The 26,905-nt window shown below is 45.6% G+C and overlaps 1 protein-coding gene across 3 annotated transcripts in view; it reads left to right on the top strand.

Moving 5' to 3' along the window:
• Positions 1-26,905, top strand: part of LOC147899954 (uncharacterized) — a 153,800-nt gene that overhangs the window by 64,420 nt on the left and 62,475 nt on the right. For all 3 annotated transcript variants that reach the window (XR_015541271.1, XM_087376529.1, XM_087376530.1), the window contains exons 13-15: positions 16,103-16,210; positions 16,376-16,471; positions 16,665-16,721. Coding sequence is in view for 2 of the 3 variants with exons in the window: in XM_087376529.1 (XP_087232655.1) it covers positions 16,103-16,210; positions 16,376-16,471; positions 16,665-16,721 (261 nt within the window). In the remaining variant the exon portion in view is untranslated. The remainder of the gene's footprint in view (positions 1-16,102; positions 16,211-16,375; positions 16,472-16,664; positions 16,722-26,905) is intronic.

Raw genomic sequence — 26,905 nt, 5'->3', positions numbered from 1 at the left:
ACACCGTGTCACATATTCATGAATATGCTTTTTCATCTTTGGCCAAAAGAAATCTCGCTTCACGAGATCATATGTCTTCTCGACTCCTGGATGTCCCGCAGACGGGCTATCATGGCATTGTCGAATGACTCTCTACCTGAGATCATTCTGAACAGGTACTACAACCTTGCCATTCCTAACCAGCATACCATCCCTTATGGTATATCTTGCATAAGTTTGGCCTTTTCTGGATGCCAGATCATCCTTTTCACTTTCCCCGGGTTTTAACACATGAGCCTTAGGCCATAAGCTCTGGACAAACTCGTCCACTTTTTGAGTTTCTCTTATCTCGGTCATTAGAGCACTCTCTAATACCGTGAAACTCAGGTTGTGCATAATGCGAGACAACGCATCAGCCACCTTATTATCTTTTCCTCTTCGGTACCGAATCGTTAGATTAAACTCCTGCATGAGCTCTGCCCACCTAGCTTGGTGGCCCCTCAAGTCAGTCTGTTTACAAAAATGTTTCAGAGTATCATGATCTACATCCACATAAAACTCTGAACCATATAGATAATGCCTCCATGTTTTCAAAGCATGGATGACAACATACAACTCTAATTCATGAGTTGGCCAATTCCTTTGAGAGGGAGAAAACTTCTTGCTTTCAAAGGCTACTGGCCTTCCCTCTTGAAGGAGAACTGCTCCTACCGCAATGCCACTTGCATCGGTTTCTAGGAACAACGGTTTCTGGGGATCAACTATTTTTAACACCGGTCCTGAGACCACAGCTTGTTTTATGGTGTTAAAACTTTCTTGTTGATTCTGTCCCCAAATAAAAGGTACTTTATCTGAGGTCAGATCAGTCAATGGCGATACTATTCCGGAATATCCTTTGATATGCCTTCTATAAAACTGGACAAATCCCAAGAATGATTGCAACACGCAGTCAGACTCTGAGGGATTGGCCAAGTTAGTATCGCAGCCACTTTCTTCGGATGCATTTCTACCCCCTGTGGAGTAATTATGAACCCTAAATATTCAAGCCTAATGATACATAGTATAGTTTTCTTCTTATTCACATAAAGAATGGCTTTCCTCAAAGTACTGAACACTATTCTTAAGTGTTCACGATGCTCAGTAACACTTTTACTGAATATCAAGATATCGTCAATAAAATGTAGTACGAACTTTCCGATATACGGACGTAGTAAATCGTTCGTAAGCATGACGAAGGTCGCTGGAGCATTGGTAAGTCCAAAGGGCATTACCAAAAACTCATAATGACCAAACCTGCTTCTGAAAGCGGTTTTATGCACATCCTCGGCTCCGGATTTGATGGTAGCCGCACTTAAGATCTATCTTGCTGAAAATCACGGCTCCATGTAATGCATCTAGCAAATCATCAATCCGAGCCATCGGATACCTGTGCTTAACAGTGATATTATTCAATGCTCTGTAATCTATACAGAGGCGAAACGTATCATCCTTTTTCTTCTTTAATATCACTGGCGAAGCAAAAGGTGAGAAACTTGGTTGAATCTGCCCCAACTTGAGGTATTCTTCTAGTTGTCTACGCACCTCCGCCTCCTCAGTAAAACTCATTCTATAGGGAGGTCTATTTACAGGTTCTGCCCCCGGGATCAGTTCAATCTTATGTTGAACTTTCCGCTCTGGAGGTAACCCATAAGGTAGTTCATCCCTAAAACATTCAGAGAACTCCTCTGTTATAAGATTAGCCAACTTGGCCATCTCACCACTTTGCATAACATCAGTGCTAGCCAAAGAATCATCAACCGGCTCTACCGATGGTGTGCAAAGGAATAAAAACTCTACTTGAGCCTTTCTGATTTCCATCACGGAAACCAACGGTCCCTGAGGTATATCTTTTTCACCTTGCAAGACATAAAGCACATGATTCATCTTGAATTGATATACGTGCTTTTTCCAATCAATGTCTGGATTCTTCCTAGAATGCCACGCCATACCCAGAGCTATATCTGCATGAGCAAGCTTGGTCATTTCAAAATCAAGCTTCTCAGCATAGTCCTGAATCCGAAGCTCCAACTGGGTAACCCTTTGGTCCCATACTTCAGTTGAACTTCCATCTGCCATCCTGACTGTATACGCATAGTTAGATGGACTTGTCTTTAATTTCAGCCTCTTCACGAGCTTGGAGTTAATCACATTGTGAGTTGACGCCGAGTCAAACAACACAATGACATCATGGCTGGCCACTTGCCCTTTCATTTTAATTAACTCCGTATCATTAAAGGCCGTATACCCCGTTGCTGCGTGCTTAGATAGGATGTTATCAGGTGCACTCGTCACTAACTTAGCAACAGATACACATAACAGACAAGGTACTAACCTCTGAGAAGGTCCCGCCAATTGCATCTGCATATGTTCCGCATTGGGACTCTCCTGCATTTCCACGTCGCATTCAGATATTATCATATTAGCCGTGCGACGGTCTTTATTCAGTGGACAATCCTTCCACTGATGTCGCTGAAGGCAGCCGAAGCACAATCCTTCTTTTCTAGCTTTCTCTTTTTGTTCAGGGGTCAACGAGGACTTTGACCAAGCCCGGGCTGCCATTGGAGTTATTTTCCTTTTCACCCCAACGGTGGTACTTGTTTTTACTGGTCCCTCAACCGGCTTCACCTGCTTGGTTTGGCCACTTGGCTGCGAGACACTTGTCTTTGAAACCCATTTCCTCTGAAATCCCCCTTTTCTCGGGTGCTCATACTGAGTCCCTGCCTGCACAAATCCACCAGATCTGCCTCTGGCATCCTCATAGTTCAGGGCTACTGCAATAGATTCATCTAATGTAGTCACATATTTAGCCCGAACTTCCATTTTGATTTTGTCGTTCAGTCCATAGATATAGTCTTTTAACTGAACCGACATAGGGAGAGGGTCTGTTATTTTCATGACACATTCCCTGAATTTGTCGGTGTACTCTGCCACCGACAGACTCCTCTGACGAAGATTTCTATAAGCATCCCGAGCTCGGGTGTCTTCATCAGGTGGGAGAAAGTGTTTCTTGAATTCAGCTTTAAACCCTTCCCAGGTGGTTGGAGCAACTTGATCCTTCTGTTGCTTTATCCCGCTGCCTCAATAAACAGGTGTGTGGCCTCGCGGATTTTCTTTAGATCGGATCTAATTTCACAAATGGCGAAGGCTTCTTCCCACTTGTGTAACCAAACCTCGATCATATCAGAGCTGCGCTCAGTCATCCGACCAGCGTACTTCTCCGGTCTATAATTAGCGATATTAGGCACTTTGACCCTTGCGCGCTCTAAGGAATGTATACTGGGCTCTAGCTCTGCTGGAGCTTTGCCCTTATCAATTCTAGACGGTCTAGCCGACAAGGCTTGCACCATCTCCCTGATCTCATTTCGACCAGCATTCACTTGAAGCTGCTGGTTCATAATCTGCTGTAAAGCATCTTCTAATATCGAAATCCTACCGATCAAAGTAGGTGCTGCATGATGTGACATCTGTTGTGTAGACTGCACTCTAGACTCACTAGGATTCACCCTAGAATTCTGCCCTTCTGCCTCCATAGTTTCACGATGGAAGATGGTTTTTTTTTTTTTTTCAGTCTTTATAATTTTTCTTTCTTCTTTTGTCACGGAAAAACTCCAAAAGTACAGCACTTCCAAATCCCTTTTTGTACAGGAACAACTACTGCAAACTGAAAACCTGAAACATATGTATATATAGGAGAAAAGATGCTCCCTGGTTGTCTTCAAAGGACGTTCGCAACGATCCCGGCTGCTCAGCGTCGATCGTTCACAGCGTACTCAATTCTGATGTTTATATGCAGGTCGTGATGTCTATAATCTTTTCTCCAAATTGCTTTTTTTTTCAAAGGCGTCAACACGTATCCCCTTTTGTTTTTACAGCTTACAGTCAAGCATACGTCGTTCAACCAAAACTCACGTCAACTCACTAGCGATGACCTAATCCTGTAAGACCGCACACGATTTGGAACTTAAATGTGCACCTACGGTTTTTTTTTTCAGCGACCATCCGTCCCAAGTTATTCCAACCTTTTCGTCCTCTGCGCTCAAGCCCCGCTTGGGAAAACATCGTCAACCTTGACGACCTGCATCGCAGTAGTCTAGTGCCCACGCTTCATAGGCCACTTGCGCGTCAGTGCGTTACGGGATCCCCAGGTCACCCCGCTAGACTTTTTACATCGATAGTCGAGAACGCTGTCGATCAGGCGTCGCCAACATCTCCGTGACCACCTCGTTTCGTCACATAGTCTAGTCACGTTTACCCCTCTCTGGTCCTTTACCTCTCCACAAGGCTCTGATACCAACTGTCACACCCTTCTATCTCTAGGTCCTGAATCTCTTTTCCTGAGTTAATACAATCACGGGCGATGGCTTTTCTTTTGTTCCACCCAGCCTACTCTCATGGATCGCAGAGCATCAGATTAATTCGTTCCTTCGTTATTTTCATGCTTATCCATGAGACCCTCATTTCCCTAGATAGTTCTCCTTGCTAAATGTCATCATTTTAGCCTCTCCACTTGGTGCACCTTTTTACCCCTCTCTTGGGGCACATTACAAACCACTTGCCCCTTGGCATTATTGCACATTTAGGTGCACCTAGGCCTTAGCACTCAGAACTACCTAGTCAATGCCATTGCACCCTCACCTAGGACCTTGGCAGTTACTTCTCTTGACCATTTCAATTACGCACATTAACTATTACAAAAGTTGGTCATCTAAGAGAAAATGCCCACCGATCTTTCCGAGGTCATGCTATCTCGGCTAGAGCATAACAGTTGGTTTTGTGCTGTCCCATAGATCTGTTGGCCTTCCGCGAGGGAGCAGCGAGGGAGTAGGGCTGAGCCTTTACTTCAGCCCATAGCGGCTTGTATGAGTTGCTTTTGGTTTTGTACTTTGTCTCATAGGTCCGTGAGGCAACTTGCACACGTTAATACATCTCTCTCTCTCTCTCTCTCTCTCTCTCTCTCTCTCGCTCGTCGGGCTCCCACCCGTACCTCCTAGGGGGACGGGGCCTATGAGACTCAGGTTTTCGAGACCCTAGACTGCACCATTTGGAACTGTAATGGTACCTTATGGTTAGACCCAGGGAACTTCTCGGAGTCTTATACAGGACGAGACATAGTCTTTTACACGGAGACACACTAGAGCCCAGAGCGTCCACTACCGATAGTCAGTGGCTACACAAGGGAGTCAGCCTTCAAGGATGAGACGAGGGATACAGGAGGAGTCCGAGGATGAGGCAGGGTCCCAGTATTGTACAGGTCTTCCCTCGTTGGAGCCATCTCCATTGAGAGGAAGGACGCACACTCCCGATTCATGTGGATCCGGATCCGACACACAGAGACCCGTGACCTTTTCATAGTAATATGCTACTTCCCGCCAGACACATCTCACTTCATCAGAGGAGGGTGAGACATCGCCATATGCACCCTTACATCAGGATATCCCAGACCTTTCAGCCTGCGGGGAAGTTCTCCTCGTTGGGGACTTCAACGCCAGGATGAGCATGTGCCAGGCACCACTCTTGGACTTCCGAGACAACTTTATCATGCTACCAGACATGGACCTAGACAGAGCAGGTATGACCAGGACCTCATTGGACCGATATGGGCCTGTTAGACCATATGGACACACGCTCCTTGATCTGGGCAGGATGCATGATCTCATCATCTACAACAGGCTCGACCTATGGCCCTCCTCAGGTGGTTTTACTTGCTTCCCATCCGGGGGGGGGGGGCACTAGTGTAGTAGATTACATCATGGGATCCCCTACCTTCACTTCATGTATCACTGACTTCACCGTAGCACCACTCCCTCCAGGAGCTGATCACACATGCCTATTCTTCACTATCACCACCCCACGCTTAGCCACACCACACACACCACATAGGAAGCACGACACCTATCACGACATACACTTTGATCACCAACCTCTCACCGGCCTACTCTGGATGCCTAAAAAGACTCCTAACCTACATCGATCACATACCACTCATAGAGGACCGTGCTGCCCTGATTAGTTGCACACTCCACGAGGCTGCCCTCCAAATCTTTCCCCACACCACACGGTCCACTAGACCACCACCTCTTGGTTCTGTACCCTGTAACAATTGGTACGATGCGGAGTGCAAGGCTTATCGCCGACAGCTCCGACTTGAAACTAGATGTCACCTCTTGAACACACCAGACACGGAACGCAAGTACCGACGTCTCGTACGTCGGAGGAAGCAGGCATTTCTTCGTCGAAATGAGGAGGAGCTGCTGCACATCTTGTACAACAACAACTCTAGGGATTTTTGGCGGAGATTCCTTGAGCGTAGGTCCCCATCACCCCTCACCGACACGAGAGTCTGGCACACGTATGCACACCATCTTTATGATGTCCCACACCAGCCCACTCCAGATCTCATACACACATCTTGCCCCACCACTTGCACGTTGTTCACCAGAGGGGGAGTCAAGGACGTGACATTGAAACTGCACAATGGCCGAGCTAAGGATCACGAGGGGCTATGCACTGAGTTTATTGCATATGGGATCGACACGTTAGCCCCGATCCTAGCAAAGCTATTCAATGATGCTATCTGCCTTGGCTTCCCCCGCACGTGGACACTCAACACCATCACCCCCATCCACAAGGTAGGGGATCCTATGGACCCGAGTAACTACAGGACTATCATGATTGGACATGTGATGTCCAAGATCTATGCAGCTGTATTGGATGCATTGGTCAGCCTGTTCGCAGAGATGAGAGGGCTCAGAGCAGAGGGTCAGGCCAGTTTCAGGCGAGACCATGAACTATGGATCACATACTCACACTGAGGAGTGTCATTGAGGAGGCCAGATCACAAAAGGAGAGGGTATATTGTTGCTTTGTGGATTTCCGCAAAGCCTTTGACACAGTACCTTGAGCTCGTCTCATCACACGCCTACAGACAGTGGGATTTGATCATGAGATCATCTGGGCAGTCATGGCACTGTATGAGAGAGTGTCAGGCCGAGTTCGGACAGGCGCAAGTTGGACATATGAGATCCTGAGTACCATAGGGATCAAACAGGGTTGTCCCTTATCACCGACCCTGTTTGGCCTCTACATCGATGAGCTTGAGACTTTCATGGGGGCGTTCGGAGGGACCGGTTGCTCACTTGCCGGAATCATCATCAGGATTCTTCTTTATGCAGATGACGTGGCACTCTTGTTGTCCACACCCGAGGGGCTCCAATGACACCTCGATGCACTGCAGGCTTTTTATTTATCCCATGATTTGGAGGTCAACCTTGGCAAGACCAAGGTCATGATCTTTAACACCTCTCAAGCAAACATGCAACGGAAGCAGGTTACTTTTACTTTCGGTGGGTTACCAGTTGAGATCGAATCCTCATACACTTACTTGGGGGTCATCTTCTCCGGCCCGATCTTCACGATGAGACCAGCGATGCAGGCTAGACTGAACAGGGGATACGCCTCACTGGCTCGTCTAGAGAGACAATGCTTTCACTCCCACTTCCAGGACCCTCGGACCAAGGCTCTTCTCTTCGACTCCTTGGTCCGACAAGCCGGTATGTATGGCAGCCCTTGTTGGGGGCCTGACATGTCAGAGATAGAGTGGACACGGGTGGAGCGCCTGCAGATCCTCATGCTCTCACGGATGATCGGGGGGAAACCGTCTGTACCACATCACATCATTCAGGCTGAGTTTGGTGCTTCTCCACTCCAGCTAGATGCAGCCTTTCAGACCATCACATATCTACACCGGGTTAGATCATATGGGGACTGCACATCAGGGAGATAGAGGTTGCCATGGTTGGCTCTCGATTCCTCCATGAGGTTGGCAGCAGAGGGAGACGAGCGATGCTGGTATGCACGGATTTACAGATGGTTTGTGAGACTAGGGTTCCACATCGATAGGATACCTTCTTTTCAGCCGAGTGTACTACAAGATCCAAGGCGCTACCACTGCCTCTTCAGAGACGGCTCCGGGCTCCTTTCTAGATTCCTCGCCTACCCAGATCAGAGATGCCTTGCGGCCTTCATTCACGAGGGGGTCTGACACAGAGAGTACTTACTCAGGCGACAGGGCTTGGCCACATCATCAGACACCTCTCAAAGCAGGATCACAGAGTTCTTCCCATCGAGTGACATTGATCGTCTAGTCTGTAGCCGCAGATGTGACAGAGACCTCGACTTGACGATCGTAGCACGACACACGAGACATTGAGGGGACACACAGATCACTCTGGGGGACCTCCCGTCATTGTTTAGACCCGGGATATGTCCCACGGGAGTCACGGTGGCTCTGGTCTTGTGTCGAGCCTCGTCCAGGAGACCGAGATGGATGGCACCCCTTGATAGGCGCCAGCGTCCCATCACCGGCTATACACCAACCAGAGTGACATGACATACGGAGGATTCCGCTCCGCTCCAGTCCTTTTCTTTTCATTGTTACATCTAGATGTATTTGATTATGTATGATCAGACTTAGGGTTCATCACGGGTGATGATGCTCGTTTCAGGAGCTCCACTGTTACTGTGATTTGTATCAGGTTTTCTTTGAGTCTCAGAGACCCATCGGTCTTCCAAAGACTCATATAAAATTTCTTTCTTTCTTTCTCTCTCTCTCTCTCTCTCTCTCTCTGCTCCGCCCTACTCCCTTGCTGCTCCCTCACTGCTTCGCCTCGCCTTGCTGCTCTGCCCTACTCTGCCTTGCTCCACCTCACCTTGTTGCTCCGCCCTGCTCCGCTCTGTTGGAATAGAAGCTATGGTGGCACGTAGATAAACATAGCTGGAGAGATGAAGAGAACCGACTGAATGCAAAAGATTATGTGTTCTATTCATTTGAGAGGAAAGCCTCTCATTTTATAGAAAGAGAGAGAGGGTGGCCTAAATCATAGGCACCTCTCCTACATCAAAGGAAATCAATCCCTATATCATAGGGACTCCTAAATCAAAGGCACCTCCCTATGTGGGGGCCTTTGCATTACATCATCACTTATGCCATAGACTATGACACATCATAGCACTTATTGTGTACACATACATGATCATAGGACAAGCCCTTGATCACACAATTCCCAACATACCCCCCCTCAAGGGTTTGCCTCTTGCTATGTCAAGGATACATCTAGTCACATAGTTTCACAAGCCATCTCATGGTGGTCAAGGATAAATCTATGGCTAGGATCCTCATGCTAACAAAGGTGCCCAAGGGTCAAGGTTTACAAAAATGGGATTGACCCCCCAAATGGTTATCTCCCTTGCATGTACAAGGATTAATCTTAGGCCTTTGTGTGGACCTACTTTCTCATGTCTGCAAGAGGTACCATATCACATGGCCTACATCATATGGTGACCAGAGGTGATTTACAAAAGACAAAACACATAACATTCTTTTTGGGGTACTACTCCAGGAAGAGAACCTAAAAATTGATCAACTGATGATAACATTTCAAAGATGTTGGACCTTTCCTTTTCTACCACAAGATTTGTTTCTTCATTTGCTGATGGAGTTCTATCTTCAACCAGATTTCCCTTTCTTCTTCAACCATAAAGTGACGTACTGTCCAAATAGCTTTACCCAATTCGTAACTTGGATCCTTGAAGACAACGACCCCACTCCCATTGAAATAGCAATCTGAATCGTGTCGCCCTTAGCTTTGGTAGTAGCTATTAATTGCAAAGGAAGCTAGACGCAGCAAATTGTCATGTTTGATTTGGTTGAATAGATGTACAATTTGTCTCCGACTGTTGACATGCCCAATTCAGTATATCTTGGAGCTGAGTGTCGGCTGCATCAGATTTAGCCACACACCATTGCTTCTTCGAGGCAGTGCCGCAATGCTTGTTGTTATGTATTGTCAGAGTTCTCCCAAACTCAGTAGCCAGAAAAAGATTACAGAAACCTTTGACCAAAAATAGATGTGGCAGGCAGCTGTATGACTACATAAAATGATATGGTGAAGAAATGTTCCGTCTGTGTAGTCTAGAACAGTGAAGTAGCTGGCAATGTATTTACCGAGAGATGTCTGAGAAATGTTGCATGAAGAGCAAGTAGTTCAAGCCAACAAACGTCTGAGAAATGTTGCATGAAGAGCAAGTAGTGCTATTACCATGTTGCTAGTCTTCATCCTAGAGTTTCAACCTTTTGTTCTATGGATTTGAGTAGTGTGAGCAGCATCAATACTCAAATGAACAATAAACTCAGCACAGCTTATTACCAGTACGTGTGCAATGGAAGATTGTATGCAAAACACTGAGAACGGTATGTGAAGGTTGAATTCGTAGCCTACAATGCAAGAAATATTCAACTGGCAAAGAAGTCACCGACCAGTCTGAGCAACGGCAAAATGAGAATGCACAACCAGTAGAGACTCTAATAGCTCAAGGTAGATTGCAAAGCCAACAAGGAGATCCTGTCACATGAATGAATTGTGTAGAGAACTGGGAAACATGGCTACGAGAAATCAAGGCTCTGATACCACATGAAGCTATGGTGGCTCGTAGATAAACATAGCTGGAGAGATGAAGAGAACTGACTGAATGCAAAAGATTGTGTGTTCTATTCATTTGAGAGGAAAGCCTCTCATTTTATAGAAAGAGAGAGAGGGTGGCCTAAATCATAGGCACCTCTCCTACATCAAAGGAAATCAATCCCTATATCATAGGGACTCCTTATGTGGGGGCCTTTGCATTACATCATCACTTATGCCATGGACTATGACACATCATAGCACTTATTGTGTACACATACATACATGATCATAGGACAAGCCCTTGATCACACAATTCCCAACACGCTCTGCAGCGCCGCGCTGCCTCTTCCCTGCAGCTCCCTCCTCCGCCTGCTGTGTCCTCCCCTCAGCTCCCACCTTTGCACAACTCCCTCCTCTGCGCGTTGCCTCCGCTCCTGCTCCTCCCCTTCCACCCTTTGCTCCTACTGCCCCGCCTGCAGCTCCGTCTGCCCCCCCCCGCCTGTAGCTCCGTCTCCCCTTCCGCCCTCCTACAGCTCCTCGCCTGTAGCCCCGCCCTCTTGCAGCTCCATCCCCGCCTGTAGCTCCCTCCCTCCCTCTTGGCTCTCCGCCTAACCTCGCCACCCTCCCTCCCTCTTGGCTTCACTCCCCCCCCCCCTTTTCAGCCCTCCCCGTCTACACCCCAGCCCCTCCACCACCCCGATCTACAGCCTCATTTCAACCCCTTGGGGGTTCTCTTGTCATGAGGGGGGGGGTACATGCTCCCGCTCCCTCTCCCTCTCCCGCTCCTGCAAAAAGACTAAGTCCTACACCAAACGCGGGTCTGCCTACGAAATGGGGAAAGGTGGCAAGGATGCGTATAAAGCCACCAAGAAAGATGATAACAAAGCCAAGAAGCAAACACAACTGAAACTCGAAGATGTGAACACACGCTACAACCGGAGTGGACTTGGAGTGTGGACTTGGAGTGGACAACAAAGCAAACGTGGGACCCACCTCGGCTTCAGCTTCAGTCGCAGATTCAGTTCAGTTTCAGGTTCAGTCTCAGCCTCGGTCTGAGCTACATCCTCATCCTCAGCCTCTGCGCCAGTCTCAGCTTCAGCTCTAGTTCCAGTTTCAGCTACACTTTCAGCTCCACTTACGCCCACAGCCTATATAGTTACAGCTACGGGCTCTGATATACCCCTACCCATGACATCCATTGCTCCACCCTCCCCTAGGATAGAGGGGTTGCCACTGACACCATCTCTCCCATCTCTCCCTTCCTCTCCCGCTACAGTTCTCTCTCCGATTATGACACCTACTTTGGAGGGGTCATACACTATTCCACACTAGTCGACCTTCTTCTCCCCTCTGCCTCTCAGTCAGCCCACACTCCCATACCCTGCCGGGATCGTCTCCTCTAGACCACTATCAACTACATCATGATTTCAGACTTGGAAAAACTAGGTTTCTTTCTTTCAGTAGTCCCTGCCTACAAAGATGGCACAGTGGCAAGGTCCTGCATGTGCATGAGACTGGCTGCAGAGGCTGAGTGTATTATATCTCGTATGCCTTTTATACATTGGATATTAACCACAGCCTGTATCTTCGGTGTTAGACCAGCCTTGTACTTTCTGAGTTGGGTTTTCTTAGAGATCTTTTTAAAAGGAGCAACTAGCAGATAGGCATCCCGAAACTTCTGGCTGTATACCTCTACTGTATCCGTGGCATCCATGTGCAGGCTCTCCCAACCAAGGAGGACATGGTCTCTGAATGGTTTAGGCATAAACTGCTTATAAAAAGATTGCTTGAAGCCCTTTCAATCTTTTGGACCAGAGCCATCTGTGGTTTGTGCACTCCACCATGCATTGGTAGTGCCTGTCAAATGGAAACTAACCATGCGCAATTTTGAAGACTCATGAGTGTTCTCTATACCAAAACCAGCATTAAATTGCCTTATAAACTGCATATCCTTCTTAGTATGATGTCCTCTTCTTTTCTGGATTTAGGTAGTGATGACCCAGAAGAAGTAGATGAAGATGAAGAGGTGGAACTGGAAGAAGAGGAAGAAGGACTTGAGGATCTATGATGATGCATGGTCCTCCTCTCCCTAGAATGAGATCTCTCTTCATGGTCATCTATTTTCCTCTTTTTCTTGCCCTCATGGTGAGGCTTCTTACTTGTCCTGGATGCATCATCTAAGGAAATAGAAGGGGTTGAACTTAGAGATCTTTTTTTGCTAATGCTCTTTCTCACCACCAAGGTTCTCCAACCTACAAAACAATGTGTCCTTCCTTGCTTCTGCTAGCTATGCTAACCATGCTATGTAGGCATCTGCATCTCTAGATCTTGCTCCAAATCAACAGGCTTTGCAAATTCCCTTATGGGGTAAGTTAGCACGTCCCTGTGAGGCATCACTGCAATATTAGCTTGAGATTTGTCAGCATTAACACAATGGAGGTGATAGGATTGAATAATCCACACAGTGATCAGTCTTTTTTGTAATCCCTTAGCAAAGAGGTATATTGCATTTAGAGCTTACTTTGACAGTTTTCCCCCCTTTGTGCCAATAGCTTGCTGTCTACTTAAAGCATAATCCCCTCAAAGTAGATATCAAACCACTCAGCTCTGTCATTTTGCCTACTGCCAACGTGCCCCTTGAGTTCTATGTATTTTGAGGCCTACAATGAACTACCCATCATGGTCCTTCCCCACATAGGGTAGTCCTCGTGATTGAGCCAACTATAGCAATCCTAGAATTGTGTAACTGTGCGATGTTGAATGGCCTTGCCTTGTGGTCACAAGGTGCATACATGGAGTAGGATGTGGAGATCTTGCTGCAGCGACGTTTCCTCTTTTTCTTTTTGGTTCTCTCTGATGCATGATAGCCCGTTCTCCTCAACCACGTCGCCACTAGACTCAAACACACTAATTTCCTTTGAATGAACTTTCAGGCGTGTCGTATAAGTTTGTCACGACGGTTGGCTTATGAACAATGTCAAATGCTTGGGTCTGTATATGGACAATTTGTCAGCACACTAGCAAGATACATCAACTTCCAGAAGGAGATAATCCCATTCTAAGACAATTTACATCCATAGTTTTTTCCATACGTTACCATACGCATACGTCAAACAAGTATGGAAGTATGATTGGAGTATGGTTCAGCCCCTAGGGCTGAAACATACGTGACCCTAATTTTACCCAAAAACATTTAGAAAAATATACATTGTACACATTACATTGACATAGAGCTACAAAACTTTCAACTTGAAACTTGTATTAATATTAAAGTCATGAATCATGATTTATGAAAGTTCAAAGAGTCCAGCCTCCAAAGACCAGAGTCATCTGGAATCTGGATTCTAATATATAGTGTCAATGATAGATCAATACTATACCAAACATCATGATCAAAGGTAGTAGGTAGTAGAAACTTGGAAGTAGTTACTACAAAGGCAAAACATGGTATAAGAAAAGGCTGCCACAGCTCGGAAATAAGCTGAAAATTGAAATGCATCATAATTCACAACCGATGAGGCTCAAGCCTCAAGCTGCATCCTCATCCTCATTCTCTTGCTCATCCTTATCCTCATCATGATCTGCATTAGTGCCATCCTCCTCATCCTCCTTGAGACCATTATTGAGGCCAACCACAGCCAAAGTCGTCCAACAGTGTATGGAGTACAGATTAGCAGCATACAGATTAGAATAGTTCTAAAAAATGTGTTTTCCAAGGTTTTGGCCAGGCACAAAATCGATCCCCTCCCCCCCCCCCACAACAAAACCCTCCCCCCCCCAAAAAAAATATTAAAAAAAAAGTATGGAATGACGTACGGATGGAGTGCGAAAAAAACGTCCATACACATACGGACCTAACTATGTTTACGTCCACGACACGGAGAATCAGTTGGAGCCTCCATGTAACGTCGGTCTTCTCTTTTCCGCCTGGTGAACTGGCTGCACACACTTCTCAGTGTCTTCCATGTAGACACAATCTCAAGCTGAGCAGGGTAAACTCCACCTAAACATACTTCTCTCTCTCTCTCTCTCTCTCTCTCTCTCTCTCTCTCTCAACACACTATCGTCTCTCTAGATGCATTCCTGCATCTCTCTTCCACACACTATCTTCCGCTGGCTACTCTGACAAAAATGGCGATGACTATCTCAAGTGATGAGAATTGAAGCTGAAAGTATCTGCGACCCCATATAGAGATATTGGCGATGTTTCCTTGAGTTTGGCTAAGGGAGCATTCCTATTAAATCTCCTGAAGTAGATGTTGAAGAACACTTGGCTGCCATAGTAGCTATGCTGGAAATGGAGGATAGAAAGGTATAAATGGAGAGGGGAAAGTACCAAAAGAAAAGAAAGTAGAAAGAGAAAAGCAAGTAGGAAGAGGGAAAAAAAGGAGCACTTAGATAATGAACAAAGAGGAAGATAGAGTAATAAGACAAGGAGATTCAAAGAAGGCATGCTTAAGCAGGCTGACTGGGGAAAAACAAAAGACTGCTGGAAAAAATTAAAGCAAAAACTTTCAGGCTATCAGTAGAGATGAAAGAAGCAAAAGGAGGAAAAATGACTAAGCTTGCAGGTAAGGGCGGCAAGCAAAAAGAGCTGCGAATCAGCTGATGGGAAAGAAAACAAAGTCGGGGACCTCAGATGAATCCAAAGGAAAGAAACAAGCGACAAGCAGGAGAAAAACACTGGTAAATGAGTAAGTGGGTGGCAAGCGCAGAGGGGACGTAATGAAAATAAATCAACGAAATGAGGAAAATGGGGGGTGGGACAAGCATAGTACATGCCAGGTGAAGGGGAGTAGATAACAAGCAAAGGAAGGTGATTGTGGTTAGGTTAGGTGCAAAGCCAAGCAGCAGGGCGGCAACGATAATGACAGGCAGAAATAGGTGATGGTGACATCTAAAGGGGTAAATCCAAACAGATGAGAGGTGATTAGTTTAGGGAGGAGGTAAAAAGCTGAAGAGCAGGTACATATCTTGAGGATTTATATTTCCTTTTACTTCTTGAGGTGGCAGTTTCAACAGAGCTCAACATTGGATGATGATGCTGAATTCCCTGTTTTCTTTGTCATGATAAAGTTAAGGTCTGGCTCCAAATTTGCTGCATAAGAAACCTCACAGTGCGGTTTCCTTAATAATGATAATGTATTGGCTAGAGGCTGTGATCAACCAAATGCCTCCTAATTGACTGCAAGTATAGAGGAAGTACCTTGCAATGCAAGCTTCAAGAAAACGTTTGTTGACCAAATGGTTTCTAAGGACCCCTCTTCGTCACCCCGAGCACAATGGATGCAAATTGGGTGTGTGACCTAAGGATTGGTGGATCCACCACATAGTCAGCTCTAACCTGTAAATTTCTGGAGCTCTCTCTCATTGCATTGCGTGTGTGCATGCTGGTTTACACATGTGCACGCACATGCACATGCACTCACGCACACATGCATGCACACACACGCAGTGTATCCAGTCCATCAGGTTTTGCCACCACAGGTAACACTCTCAGCTGACCTCTCATGAGTTGTTTACTGTGGGAAAACATGCACAAATGCAGCACCTTTAGTTGTTTAGATGCATCTATTTTTCTTCTATTGTCATGTTATTGATAATCCTCTTCCAAAAAATTTCAGATAATCTATGAGATCAATCTTGCATACCTTGAAGAGATGAAAAAGAAGGTGGGATCTGATTTTGATCGCCTTGCCCGTTTATCAATAGTTGAAGAAGGACCAGTCAAGGTGAAATTTTCTGTGGATAAATCTTTCATCATTTTCAAGTATTCCTTTTCTAATCCAAAATTTCCCTGACACTCATGGATGGCGCGGGGCTATCAGCTATGATGGAGGGTTTGAATTTGCCGAGATTTGATTGTGTTGTTCATGAATTTTACTTGCATAGTGCAGAGCATCCGTATGGCAAATTTGGCTCTTGTAGCTTGCCACTCCATTAATGGTGTATCTCAGATGCATACCAACTATGTAAAGTCTGTACTTTTAAAGGTAAGCTTATAGACTTCCTTTTTTGGGGTGGTGCACAACATAACTAATACTGCATTGTGTGCTTAGCTTTCAAATCTGTACTAAACCTTTAACTGCTTTATAAGGCTTGAAATGAATGCAAAAGGTAGAGGAGTGCGTCACCCTTTCAGTTTCACTAAAACCTTGAAAGTTCCATTTGGAATGTGTCTTGCAGGACTTTTATGGCATTTGGCCTCACAAATTTCAAAGTAAGACGAATGGTGTTACACAGGTTAGATGATTGGAAGCTGTTTAAGCTATTCTAAGATTTATTCTGTTTACCCTAGATCTATTGAACCTTGAGCCTAACCTCACAAGAGATTTTGGATGATTGGGAGGTTGAGATGGAACAGGATAAAGCTTTGAGCAGTAAAGGCATTTTAATCAACAAAATCAGCCTTTTGAATAGTTATATGATGTGGTATTTGTTTCATTCTGTACGGAGGCACCATACATGTCCAGAAGATTAGAGAGCAATATCGGTCAAGTGGGGCTAAAAATCACTCTCAGTTGTGAAGCTCAATTTTTTTTTGGGTGGGATGGTCGCTGCACATTGCACTGTAGTTACTGGGGAACGGGAACATTCTGGAAATTCAGGTGCCGGAATGGGGGAATCGGAACGCCACATCATCAATTCATATGGAAATATACCAAATTATGAAAAGAAAACCACTTTAGCAGGTCTAAACTTTACATTTCAGCTTTAGAACCTCTTAAAAGATGGAGAGAGTGGATAGAAGGGGGGGCTGAAGCTTGAGAGAAGGGGGAGAGAGTGCAGAGAAGGGAGAGAGAATGGAGAGAAGGGGTGTAGAGAAGGGTGTTGAGAGAGTAGAAGGGAGTGGAGAGAAGGGGGCTGTGCGAGTAGAAGGGAGTTGAGAGAAGGAGGCTGAGAGAGTAGAAAGGAGGGGCTGAGAGAGTAGAAAGGAGTGGAGAGAAGGGGCTGAGAGAGTAGAAGGGAGTGGAGAGAAGGGGCTGAGAGGAGAGGGGGCTGTAGTAGTAGTGTAGGGGCTGCACTAGGGCGGGGGGGGCTGTAGTAGTAGTGTAGGGCTGCACTAGTGCGGGGGGGGCGGGGGGGGGATGCACATGGCGACTCAGCTCGAGCTTATTATAGCATAACAGAATTCTAAGTTGTAATCCTACAGCAAAAAGGCCTTTCATTACCTCAGTTTAAGATTGAGGTCTTTGGGTTTAGACTTAAAGTCTCTGATTAGTACTTGCCCATCTTCGTAGACTGCCCGTTTTTCGGCTTTGCGTGCATCTTTCACTTCAGTGAGTTCGATTTTCCTTTGCTTGAGCTGCATCAGAGTGAGCTCCTCTGATATCCATATTTTTGTACCCTTAAGCTTGTTTGTCTGTCGAAGTATCTTCATTCTTCCTGCCCTCTCATTGAAGTAAACTTTGAGCTGTTTCCCTTTTGGGGAGATCATCATGATATCATCTTCTTCCCAATCCACTTGTGGTATATTTTCCTGGAGGCATGTGATCTTCTCATCTGTAGAGGCTTCTTCACGGCTGTCAAAACAGTTATCTGGCAGCCCCCCAATGCATAGTATTGTCCTGTTGCACACTGTAGCTTCCTGCTCTTTTACTTTTTCATAGAGGTCTTCCTTGCTGAGTTTGCTACTGGGTACTATGGCCAGCTCTTGTTTGGCTGAGCTTACTTGAGCATTGATCATTTCCTCAACCGTGGAGACAAACGTCGGTGTCAGTGGAGATGTGCTGCATTTCTGAATAACCTCTGCAATAATTGCTTGCTTATTGTCTCCTTCCACGTCGTTCACTCTCTTGGTGAGAGTACCCACCATGAGTCTAAGTTCTTTTATCTTTTGGTGTAGAAAATAGATTTGCTCCTGTGGGTCGGATCTGACTCTCCGTTTGAAATGCAATGGAAATGGGCTGGATAGCGCTGCTACATCAGAGTAGGAAGGAACAAATGTCTTTGTTTTCGGAGTTGCCATGGTGGCCTGCACAGATCATTGTGCCCTGGAACTGAGCTTAACCCCCTAAAGCTGAGCCAGGGGATCAGCTCAGCTCAGGGTGTATCTACGTTGTTGCTGCCTGCTGTGAAGCCCCCCCTCTATCGGTGGCGCCTTCCTCTATTCCTGATCCTGTCGTCGCGGTGCCCTCTCCTCCTTGGTACTGTTGTCGCGCTGGCTGCGCTTGTGGCGGTGCGTTAACTGCGCGTTGGCCTGGCCCGAGGTTTGTGGCCTAGCCTGTTAGGCGGAGAGGGTAGGTTAGGCTAGGCTAGGCGGGGGGGGGGAGAGAGAGAGAGAGAGAGAGAGAGAGGGAATGTAGACGATAGATTGTGTCCTTGTACCCACTCAGGGCTCCCCTCCCCAAATGGGGAAGAATTTACTTTATACTTGGAGAACTACAAAAGATACAAATGAGACTCCTTCAGAGAGCTCGAGATGCAACTCTAAGGATGACCATTTGATATGGAGAGCTGACCCACAAATGCCTGAGAAGCAACCCAATCTCGACCAAGACTAACACTGCCCAAACGGAAGCTGTGGACCACTGTGCAAGGATGTTGAAGAGGCTTGTGCTGTCCCCGGGCATGGAACAGAGCTGCATGAGTGTGAGGGATGAAGGGAAGACGGAAATCTGAGAGTAATGGAAGCTGAGAGAGAGCTGAGATATGAACTGAGAGAGAGAGTTGAGAAGGGAGCTGTGCAAACTGCAAAAGAGAACTTCAAAGCTGTTTCTGTACCCAAACCTTACTCTGTTTGCAGGTCCAAATCTCCAACTGTAGCGCTGTGTGAACACCTCCAAGATATGGCTGAACTGATGGCCAAGGAGTTGAGGTTGATCAGGGACAATTCCTGATGGCCAAGGAGCTGAGGCTGATTAGGGCCAATTCCTGGAGTGCTCAGGGGCTTCACAAGGGGCTGGAGGAGAGCTGCAGGAGGGCTGAAGGCTGTAGTAATTGAATGCCTCAATGAGGGGAGCAAGGGCCTCTTTTATAGGGGCTGGGCTGAGCCAACCAGCTGCTGTAAATACCGACTGGCAGTTGGGCCTTCCCTGCTTGAGTCTGGTCCATGGTTAGCCTTTGGGGGCCCTTCTAGGGCTCCTATACTAGGCAAAGACCTAGACCTAACCTAATCTAAGATGGAGACACTAACTATCTATTGTTCTCTAGTGGGTACCAGTGAACAAGGACTTGATTTCTGACTTGACCTAAGGCTGAGAAACTGACCTACGTAGCTCGTGCCTGGCTGTCCCTAGACGAGCTCACAATGGGTCACAGCATACGGGAAAATATCCTATCATAGGAACTATCTGCACTTTGTCGATGAAGCCAGTTGTCACCTTGCACCCAAGTGCAAGGGTGCATGTGACATTCCCTCCTTCTTAACATGGCGGTAGTTGCATGGGCTCCAAGTAGTGCGCCAATATCTACGAGATCTCTTGGAAGAAACTTTTGTCTAGCCACACCGCTTCATGGGTTTCTCGATCTAGAAACTTTGTGTAGAATTCGTGGATGTCGCGTCCTGACCCATGCTTCCATTTGTGGAGGAGAATCACCTCTGGCTCAATGGCTTCTGCGTCGTTGATCACCTCGGGCTGCTGCTCATCGGAAATATCGCTGAGTGCTAGGTCGATATATGGCTTCAACCACATCACGTGAAAGACATTATGCCTTGTCGATCTGTCTGGTGACCGCAGCTTCATTGAGACATCATTGATCTTCTTAATGATGGGGAATGGTCCGAAACTGCTGAAGGATAACTTAGGGCATTGCTTGCCCGAAACTTCTGAAGGATAACTTACGGCATCGCTTGCCCACTTGTTTTAGTCTTTGATCGATAATCCTCAGATAAATCCAATCACCCTCTTTAAATTTGACATCTCGTTAGGACTTATTGGCTTGGCTTCAACTCAGAAAGCCTTTGGCAAATCTTTCCCTTTCATCATAGTCCTGCCCATTTTGCAAATGACCCGCATCTTGCACTCTGCTACTCCATTTTGCTGTGATGTATGTGGCGGAGGTTTCTGCCTCTTGATCCCGTGACTTTTGTAGTAACTTTCGATTTCACTTGATGTGAACTCACCACCTCTGTCTGATCTCAACTTCTTCACCTTCCTCCCCATTTCTTTCTCGACCATTACATGCCATTCTTTGAACTTACTAAAAGCCTCATCTTTAGTCTTCAGGAAGTATATCCATATCCTTCTACTGTAGTCGTCGATCAGTGTCATGAAGTAGTAAGAACCACCCAAAGCTTCCATCTCCATCTTTCCACAAAGGTCCATGTGAACGAGCTCTAGAGGAGCCTTTGCCCTACTAGCCTCTTTAGGAAAGGGCTGCCGATGCTACTTGCCCATCATGCAAGCTTCACATACAGCGGGCAGATCTGTAATTTCTGGTAAGTCTGCATCTCCTTTAAAGATTGTACGTTGCTTGTGCTTTGGCGAGGCGATCCTTAGCTGACTCCGTGATCTCGGCCATGGATTACGTAGTTTTGTTGGCTTCCGGAGATGGGGATATCAGCTTGGTGAGGATGAAGAGAACCTCCTACCGAAAGTGGCTTCATATGGGGTACGCCCAATACTTGAAGAATATGTATCGTTCAATGTGGCCTACAATAATGGAAGGTACTGCTCCCACTTGAATTGCGAAGCCAATGCCCATTTGCATTCTCAGCCAGAGAGAAGTGCAAATACATGAAGAGGGAGCATTTACAAGAGTTGACCAGCAAGAATTCAGTCGTAAAAGCCAAATTGGAACAATTCTGTCGCGAAGAAGTTGGAGATCTTGGACTCAAATGAAGCATGCTTCAGAGAGGAATGCATTGAGCAGTTTTGGGAGAATTTCATCACTGGAAAGTGCCCCAAAACTGAGAAAAATCAGTCAACCAGCAAGAAGGAATGCTCGAAATGCAGCAAAAAGTAGGCACCCAGCAAGAGGAAGGGTCCAGGAGGCTGAGAGAGCAGAGAGATGCCAAAAAGTGCTACTCAGAAAAGTCGACCAGCAGGAAAAGTGCTCGGAGCAGCCAAATCTACAAAGCGCCTTTCAAGAAAAGGGTATCAGTGCGTAGGGGAGGCAGAGGGGAAGCCATTGGGACAAATAGAGATCGCGGAATCCAAGCGGGTGAGGAGCTATGGCAAAATTCGTCACTCAGCTGTGTGAGGGTTGCAAAAGCATAAAGAAATTCGAGTTAAGAGAAGCCTAAAAAATGCTAGAAATAACCAAACCCATCTAGAAAAGTCAAAAACCACCTCTTGAATGCTCTAGAGTGGCTTAAAGTGGTTTTGGGAGAGGCCAAACCACCTGGCCCTCTAGGATGGCCATTGAAGTTGCCACATGGCAGGGTGACCTTGCGATGTCATTATTTCCATCAAACCACTCTTTAATTCCTTTGAATGCCGTTGGGCCTAGGGATTAATTACACTATGTGCTAGGTACCATGCCACATTTAAATTCACATTATTAAGCTCACACTTGGACTATACAACCAAATTTGTCACAGTGTCGTAGCACATTGAAGTACTTAGAATTTCACGCCGCCCCCATGACATGTTGGGTCCGTATTTCTTTAATGGTGTCTTGCCTTTTGAGCAGCCATCATGTGTAGCAAATCTTTCTTCGTTTCTTCGACCACTAAGGCTAAGTGCATTAAATCTTGAAGCTTTGTCTTGCGTTCAATGCTTACTTGGGTACGAATACTTTGATGGAGACTAGCCCTGTACTTCGGCATCTTTGACTTTTCTGAGATTTCCTTGAAGGGGGTGCTCTGGAGGTACACTGAAAGGAACTTATGATTATAAGTGTTGATGATATCCATGGCTGTCATGGACACACTTCCCAAGTTGTATGGGCATCATTATAAAAGTTCTTTGGCGAAAACTATTCGAAAAACTGCTTCTTGAAGCTTTTCCACTTCTTGGGTGTTTCATCTGCCACTAGAACAGCTCCCCACCATGCATTGGCACTGCTTGTAACATGGAGGATTACAATCTTCGAATTTGACTTCTCAAGATAGTGTCCTGTCAAGAAAGCTATGCCGAACTGTCGGATGAAGTCCAAAGCTTTCTCACTTGTCCCATACTTCTCATCAAAAATAGTAAATTTGCTGGACTTGCCTCCTTCTTTGAAATCCCTTCGTCTCATCTAGTTCTCCTCCTTTTGCACCCATGAGTAGAACGCTCTTGGGGTGTAGAGGAGGAAGAAGAAGAAGAAGAAGAAGATGGACTGGAGCTAGAGATCTCTGTCTGTTCTTTTTGCTCCGTCTTCCATGAGGTTTTGGACGACTCCTATTTTTGAACTGAAGTTGGATTTCGCAAACGCTTTTCTAAGGCACGATATTGCCTAGGAGGTTCTGAAAGTTTACGACTAGTTCCTTCTCTGAGGGAAGAAGGAATGTGCTTAGTCCTCATCTTCTTGAACAATTGCTGAAATCGAGGCATCTTTTTCAAGGAATGGAACTCCTGGATTCTTCCCTTTATGAATTCTTCACATTGAAATCTTTATTAGGTGCAATAGGACGTCCATACTGGGCCATCCGGTAGCTGAAGTGCGTGCCATCGCAGCCATATTTAGGACTACTCGTGAATGAACTTGCCTTGCACTGAGTAACTGCAACCTTTCTTCAAGTAATCGATGAGCTGGATCTTGCTAGAATCGTTGCTACTAAGGGAAACAACAAGCCTAGGCTGTGATACCACTGAACACAACTCCAGACACTCAAAGAAAAAACTTTAGTACAATTTCGCAAGTAGTAGAAGCACTGGTGAGCAGATCGCAATCAAATCTTGAATCCCTGAGTCAAATCACTGCATATTTTGGGCCTTCTTGATCAATTCGTAGTAGGTCCCTGGGCTCTTGGAACAGTTTGTAGCAAACTCTCGAGCACAACTGGTTCTCTCTCTCTGGATAGGTCACGCGTGCAAACTCAACAAGACTCCTATATTGGAATCAATCGCAACACGGTGGGAAGGCTTGGAGGATAAAAAAGAATGATTCACATCAAGACAAGGTGACTGAGAGAGAGAGAAGAAGACAATATACAGCACTAGGGGTCAAAAGGGGCAAAAAAGAAGGGCTGCCCCTCCCCCGAAGGTCTTTATTGCAATAGAAAATAGCTTTGTACAACTAGCTCTGTGAAGAGCATGAAATTGAGTACAACTCTTGAATGAATTTAGGAGTTCTGAGGCCCTTCGTTTATAGACTTGGCCTAGCTAAAAGCTAGACATGCTTTTCTAAAGCTAAACTGAGCTTTCCTACTTTTTCCCACTTTGGGGCAGCTTTTATGTCCTCTTTAGAACCCATGGGGAGGGGACTTCATTAATGGCACCATCTTCCTTGTGCTTTCTAACTTGTGGACTTGCTTTCCGCCACTTGCTCCATCGTTGAGCCTTTTAGCACTCTTCCAAGTCCTACACAACTCCAACACTTTAACCCATTAAAGGTTAGCAAAATGCATGCATTCGTAGTTCTTGGACTAATCCTAGTCCCTTGTGGGCATCCCCATAGTTCTCTTTTACCAATGCAAAGCAAAAGCAAACACAACAAAACTTATTCTAGTTAACCGAAGTCAACATTCTTTTATGAGAGTCAATAAAAATTCTTTTTTATTTCTTGGGAGAAGTACCAAATGGTGACACTTGATGCAACACAAGCAGCTCGACACAAAATATATGTTTCACACATATGGTGAGGGCCAATACAATTGCGCCACACAAGCTCGTATAAAGAAAAGCGACACCATCAACTATCAAGCTCACAATAACCTTCCAAATGTATAGGCTGCTCCACCATACAAAGATCACTTTAGCCAAGCCACCTTTATCTTTGGGATGAACCGCCTTCAACCAGCGCCTATCACCATGAACCTTTGGCGAACTGCCAGCCCCATCACCTTCCCAAAAGCGATGCTACTGCTGTGACTCTTATGGGAGCCAAAGTAGCTCACAAATTGAAAGGGAGAAAAGGATCTAGAATGATGAAGAATCACCTTTTGAAAAGCCATGTCGAGTTTTGCATGAGGTCGTGCCAAGTGTCATACAAAGCCTATCACTCTTAAACCTTTGAAGAAACCCCCCTACAAGGTTTACTCCTATCACACAAAATACTCGACATTACGAAAGCTATGGAGTGCTAGCTAGGTCCCGTACATGTGGAGGTATAGGAGGTCCTCTCTGATGACTTGGTTCACCTCATCATAAGTGAGTGGACTGGATCGGGCCTCAATATTGAAATGTGGCAGTATGTCCATTTGGACTCCTAGGCCTGCAAGCCATCTACTGCCCAAGCATGAGAGCTCCTCTAATCCCCGCCTTCCTTTGGTCCCAGACAAGGTGAAGGCCAGCCATCGTAGCCTATTGCCGTCTAGATACCTTTACTAGAGATGGATTTGTTAGAGGTGAGAGGAAATTACAGCTCCAACATAGTGGCATGTGATCTTATGAGGTCACCATCTTTGGGACAACATCTATATTCTGCTACAGTTAGTTGTGAAGCAAGCTTGGATGATAAGGCAATTCAATGCAGTCTTGTTGGCTATAGCAGTGAGAGCAAGGCTTATCTTCTCTACAATCCTTAGACAAGAAGGATTTTTGTATATAGAGATGTGATTTTTTGCAAAAAACTCAGATCAGTCCATTAGGGAGTTTGACAGACTTGTTGCATACATGCACTCAGGATGTGTTTTAAGGGTTGCTTCCACCAGTAGTTAAAGGAACCTTAGAGCAGCTAGTAGAAGATCAGAAGATTCACCCTGCATATGCTGATGCACAGCAGCGTTTGGATGCTCTAGATAAGGTGTAGGATCTGCCTATCACACACGAGGATCTGTACGAGGTTGTTAGAGAGGACAAGACTGCTTTACAGAAAGCTAGAACAGCCTCTAGATGGCTGTTGCAAACTCTGCCACACAATGGACCTTCAGCGCCTCTGTCCAATAGGACAAGGGCTGGTTCAAGAGGGACAGGTGTCAGCTGATTCAGCCTGTATGATACAAATGAACCAAGTAGTTTTGAGGGTTCTCAAGACAGTGAGCATTGGATAAGGCCATGCAGTTAGAATTGGATTCTATCATGAAGAACAATACATGGGAACTCCAAATTTGCCCATAGGGAACGTAGCTATTGACACAAAGTGATGCATATAAGGTCAAAACCAAATCGGAGCTGTAGAGGTTGGAGGTCTTCTAGAGCTCTTCATTGGGATAGTTCAGTGTGACCAGAAAATGCATTTCGAGGCATCGAAACGTGAAGAAACGTTTCTAGAAACGTGTGAAACGGCATGTCTAGGGCGAAACGTTTGGGTACAAAACGCAATGCAGCGGGACGTTTCTGCTTGTTTTTTCGTGCTGAGTTTGCTCGGTTTTGCTACTGCAGCTCGTTGCTTGCCTCCATAGCTGAGGTATGTGTGTATGTAATATATGAATCCATTCATATATGTATGTGTGCTGAGTTTGCTCGGTTTTGCTACTGCAGCTCGTTGCTTGCCTCCATAGCTGAGGTATGTGTGTATGTAATATATTTGGGCCGTCAGTTTCAAAAGTCATATGAATCTTTTAGAGCCTCATTGCGGCAATCTTTATATGATGCCTGCCATGAGGGTGATATACATGCATCTTGCATTGAGCTTTTCTTTTTATGCTTCTGATCTGTGGAATACTCTCCATCTTGGAGACTTTCCCTCTTGTAAAGTTATGACATTATAAATACACAGCACTGGATTTTACTAAAAAAAAAAGTGTATGTAATATATGTATATATAATAATATATTTTATATAAAATACAATTTATAGCTGTTTTTAGATGAAACGCCTGTTATTCTAGAAACGTTTCTTACAACACTGGGATAGTTTTCATATTTCTGCTGATCTGCAGAAATTTTTTGGAGGAGACTCTAGAAACCCCACAGGAAAATAAAAATCACTGTCTTCTTCTGGCTTCCTATTCATGGTCGGATTGCAGTGAGCATATCAGTGTGGCATATTTGGAGAGCCAGATGCACAGAGGCTTTGGACGGATCCAAAGTTCAGCCCTCCCACACTGTGGCTAGTATATGGACAGACACTATACATACTTTTTTTTTGTGAAACCAGTAATTATATTATTAACATGAAATCAATGTACATGACATTAGACTCCAAAAGAGAGCCTAATGGAAGAACTCAAAAACAGTCAGAAAACACTTCAAGGCTAGTAGCATCCAAGTCCCTCGCAGCATAACTATCATACACTGAATGTCCATTTGGACGAGTATGCAGAGATTGTCTCGGGCAGCTTCTACTAGGAGGGCTATTTTTCTTGGGGAATGGAGGGCACAAGGTTGAGGGGGCATTTTAAGCCTCAACGTTGGTTATTTTCTACCTCTTTTTGAGGAGTTTTTTCTCATGCATTGCATGATGTATTTCCACCTTAAGTTTGCTCTTGAAGGTTTTATTCATACTTAATGGAAG

The sequence above is a fragment of the Dipteris shenzhenensis genome, chromosome 7 (assembly GCF_047967505.1).
Source record: "Dipteris shenzhenensis isolate YYH24624 ecotype China chromosome 7, Dip_SZ_1.0, whole genome shotgun sequence".
Lineage (NCBI taxonomy): Eukaryota > Viridiplantae > Streptophyta > Polypodiopsida > Gleicheniales > Dipteridaceae > Dipteris > Dipteris shenzhenensis.
The sequence above is the reverse complement of the archived record's forward strand: the minus strand, read 5'-3'. Positions and strand labels throughout refer to the sequence as shown.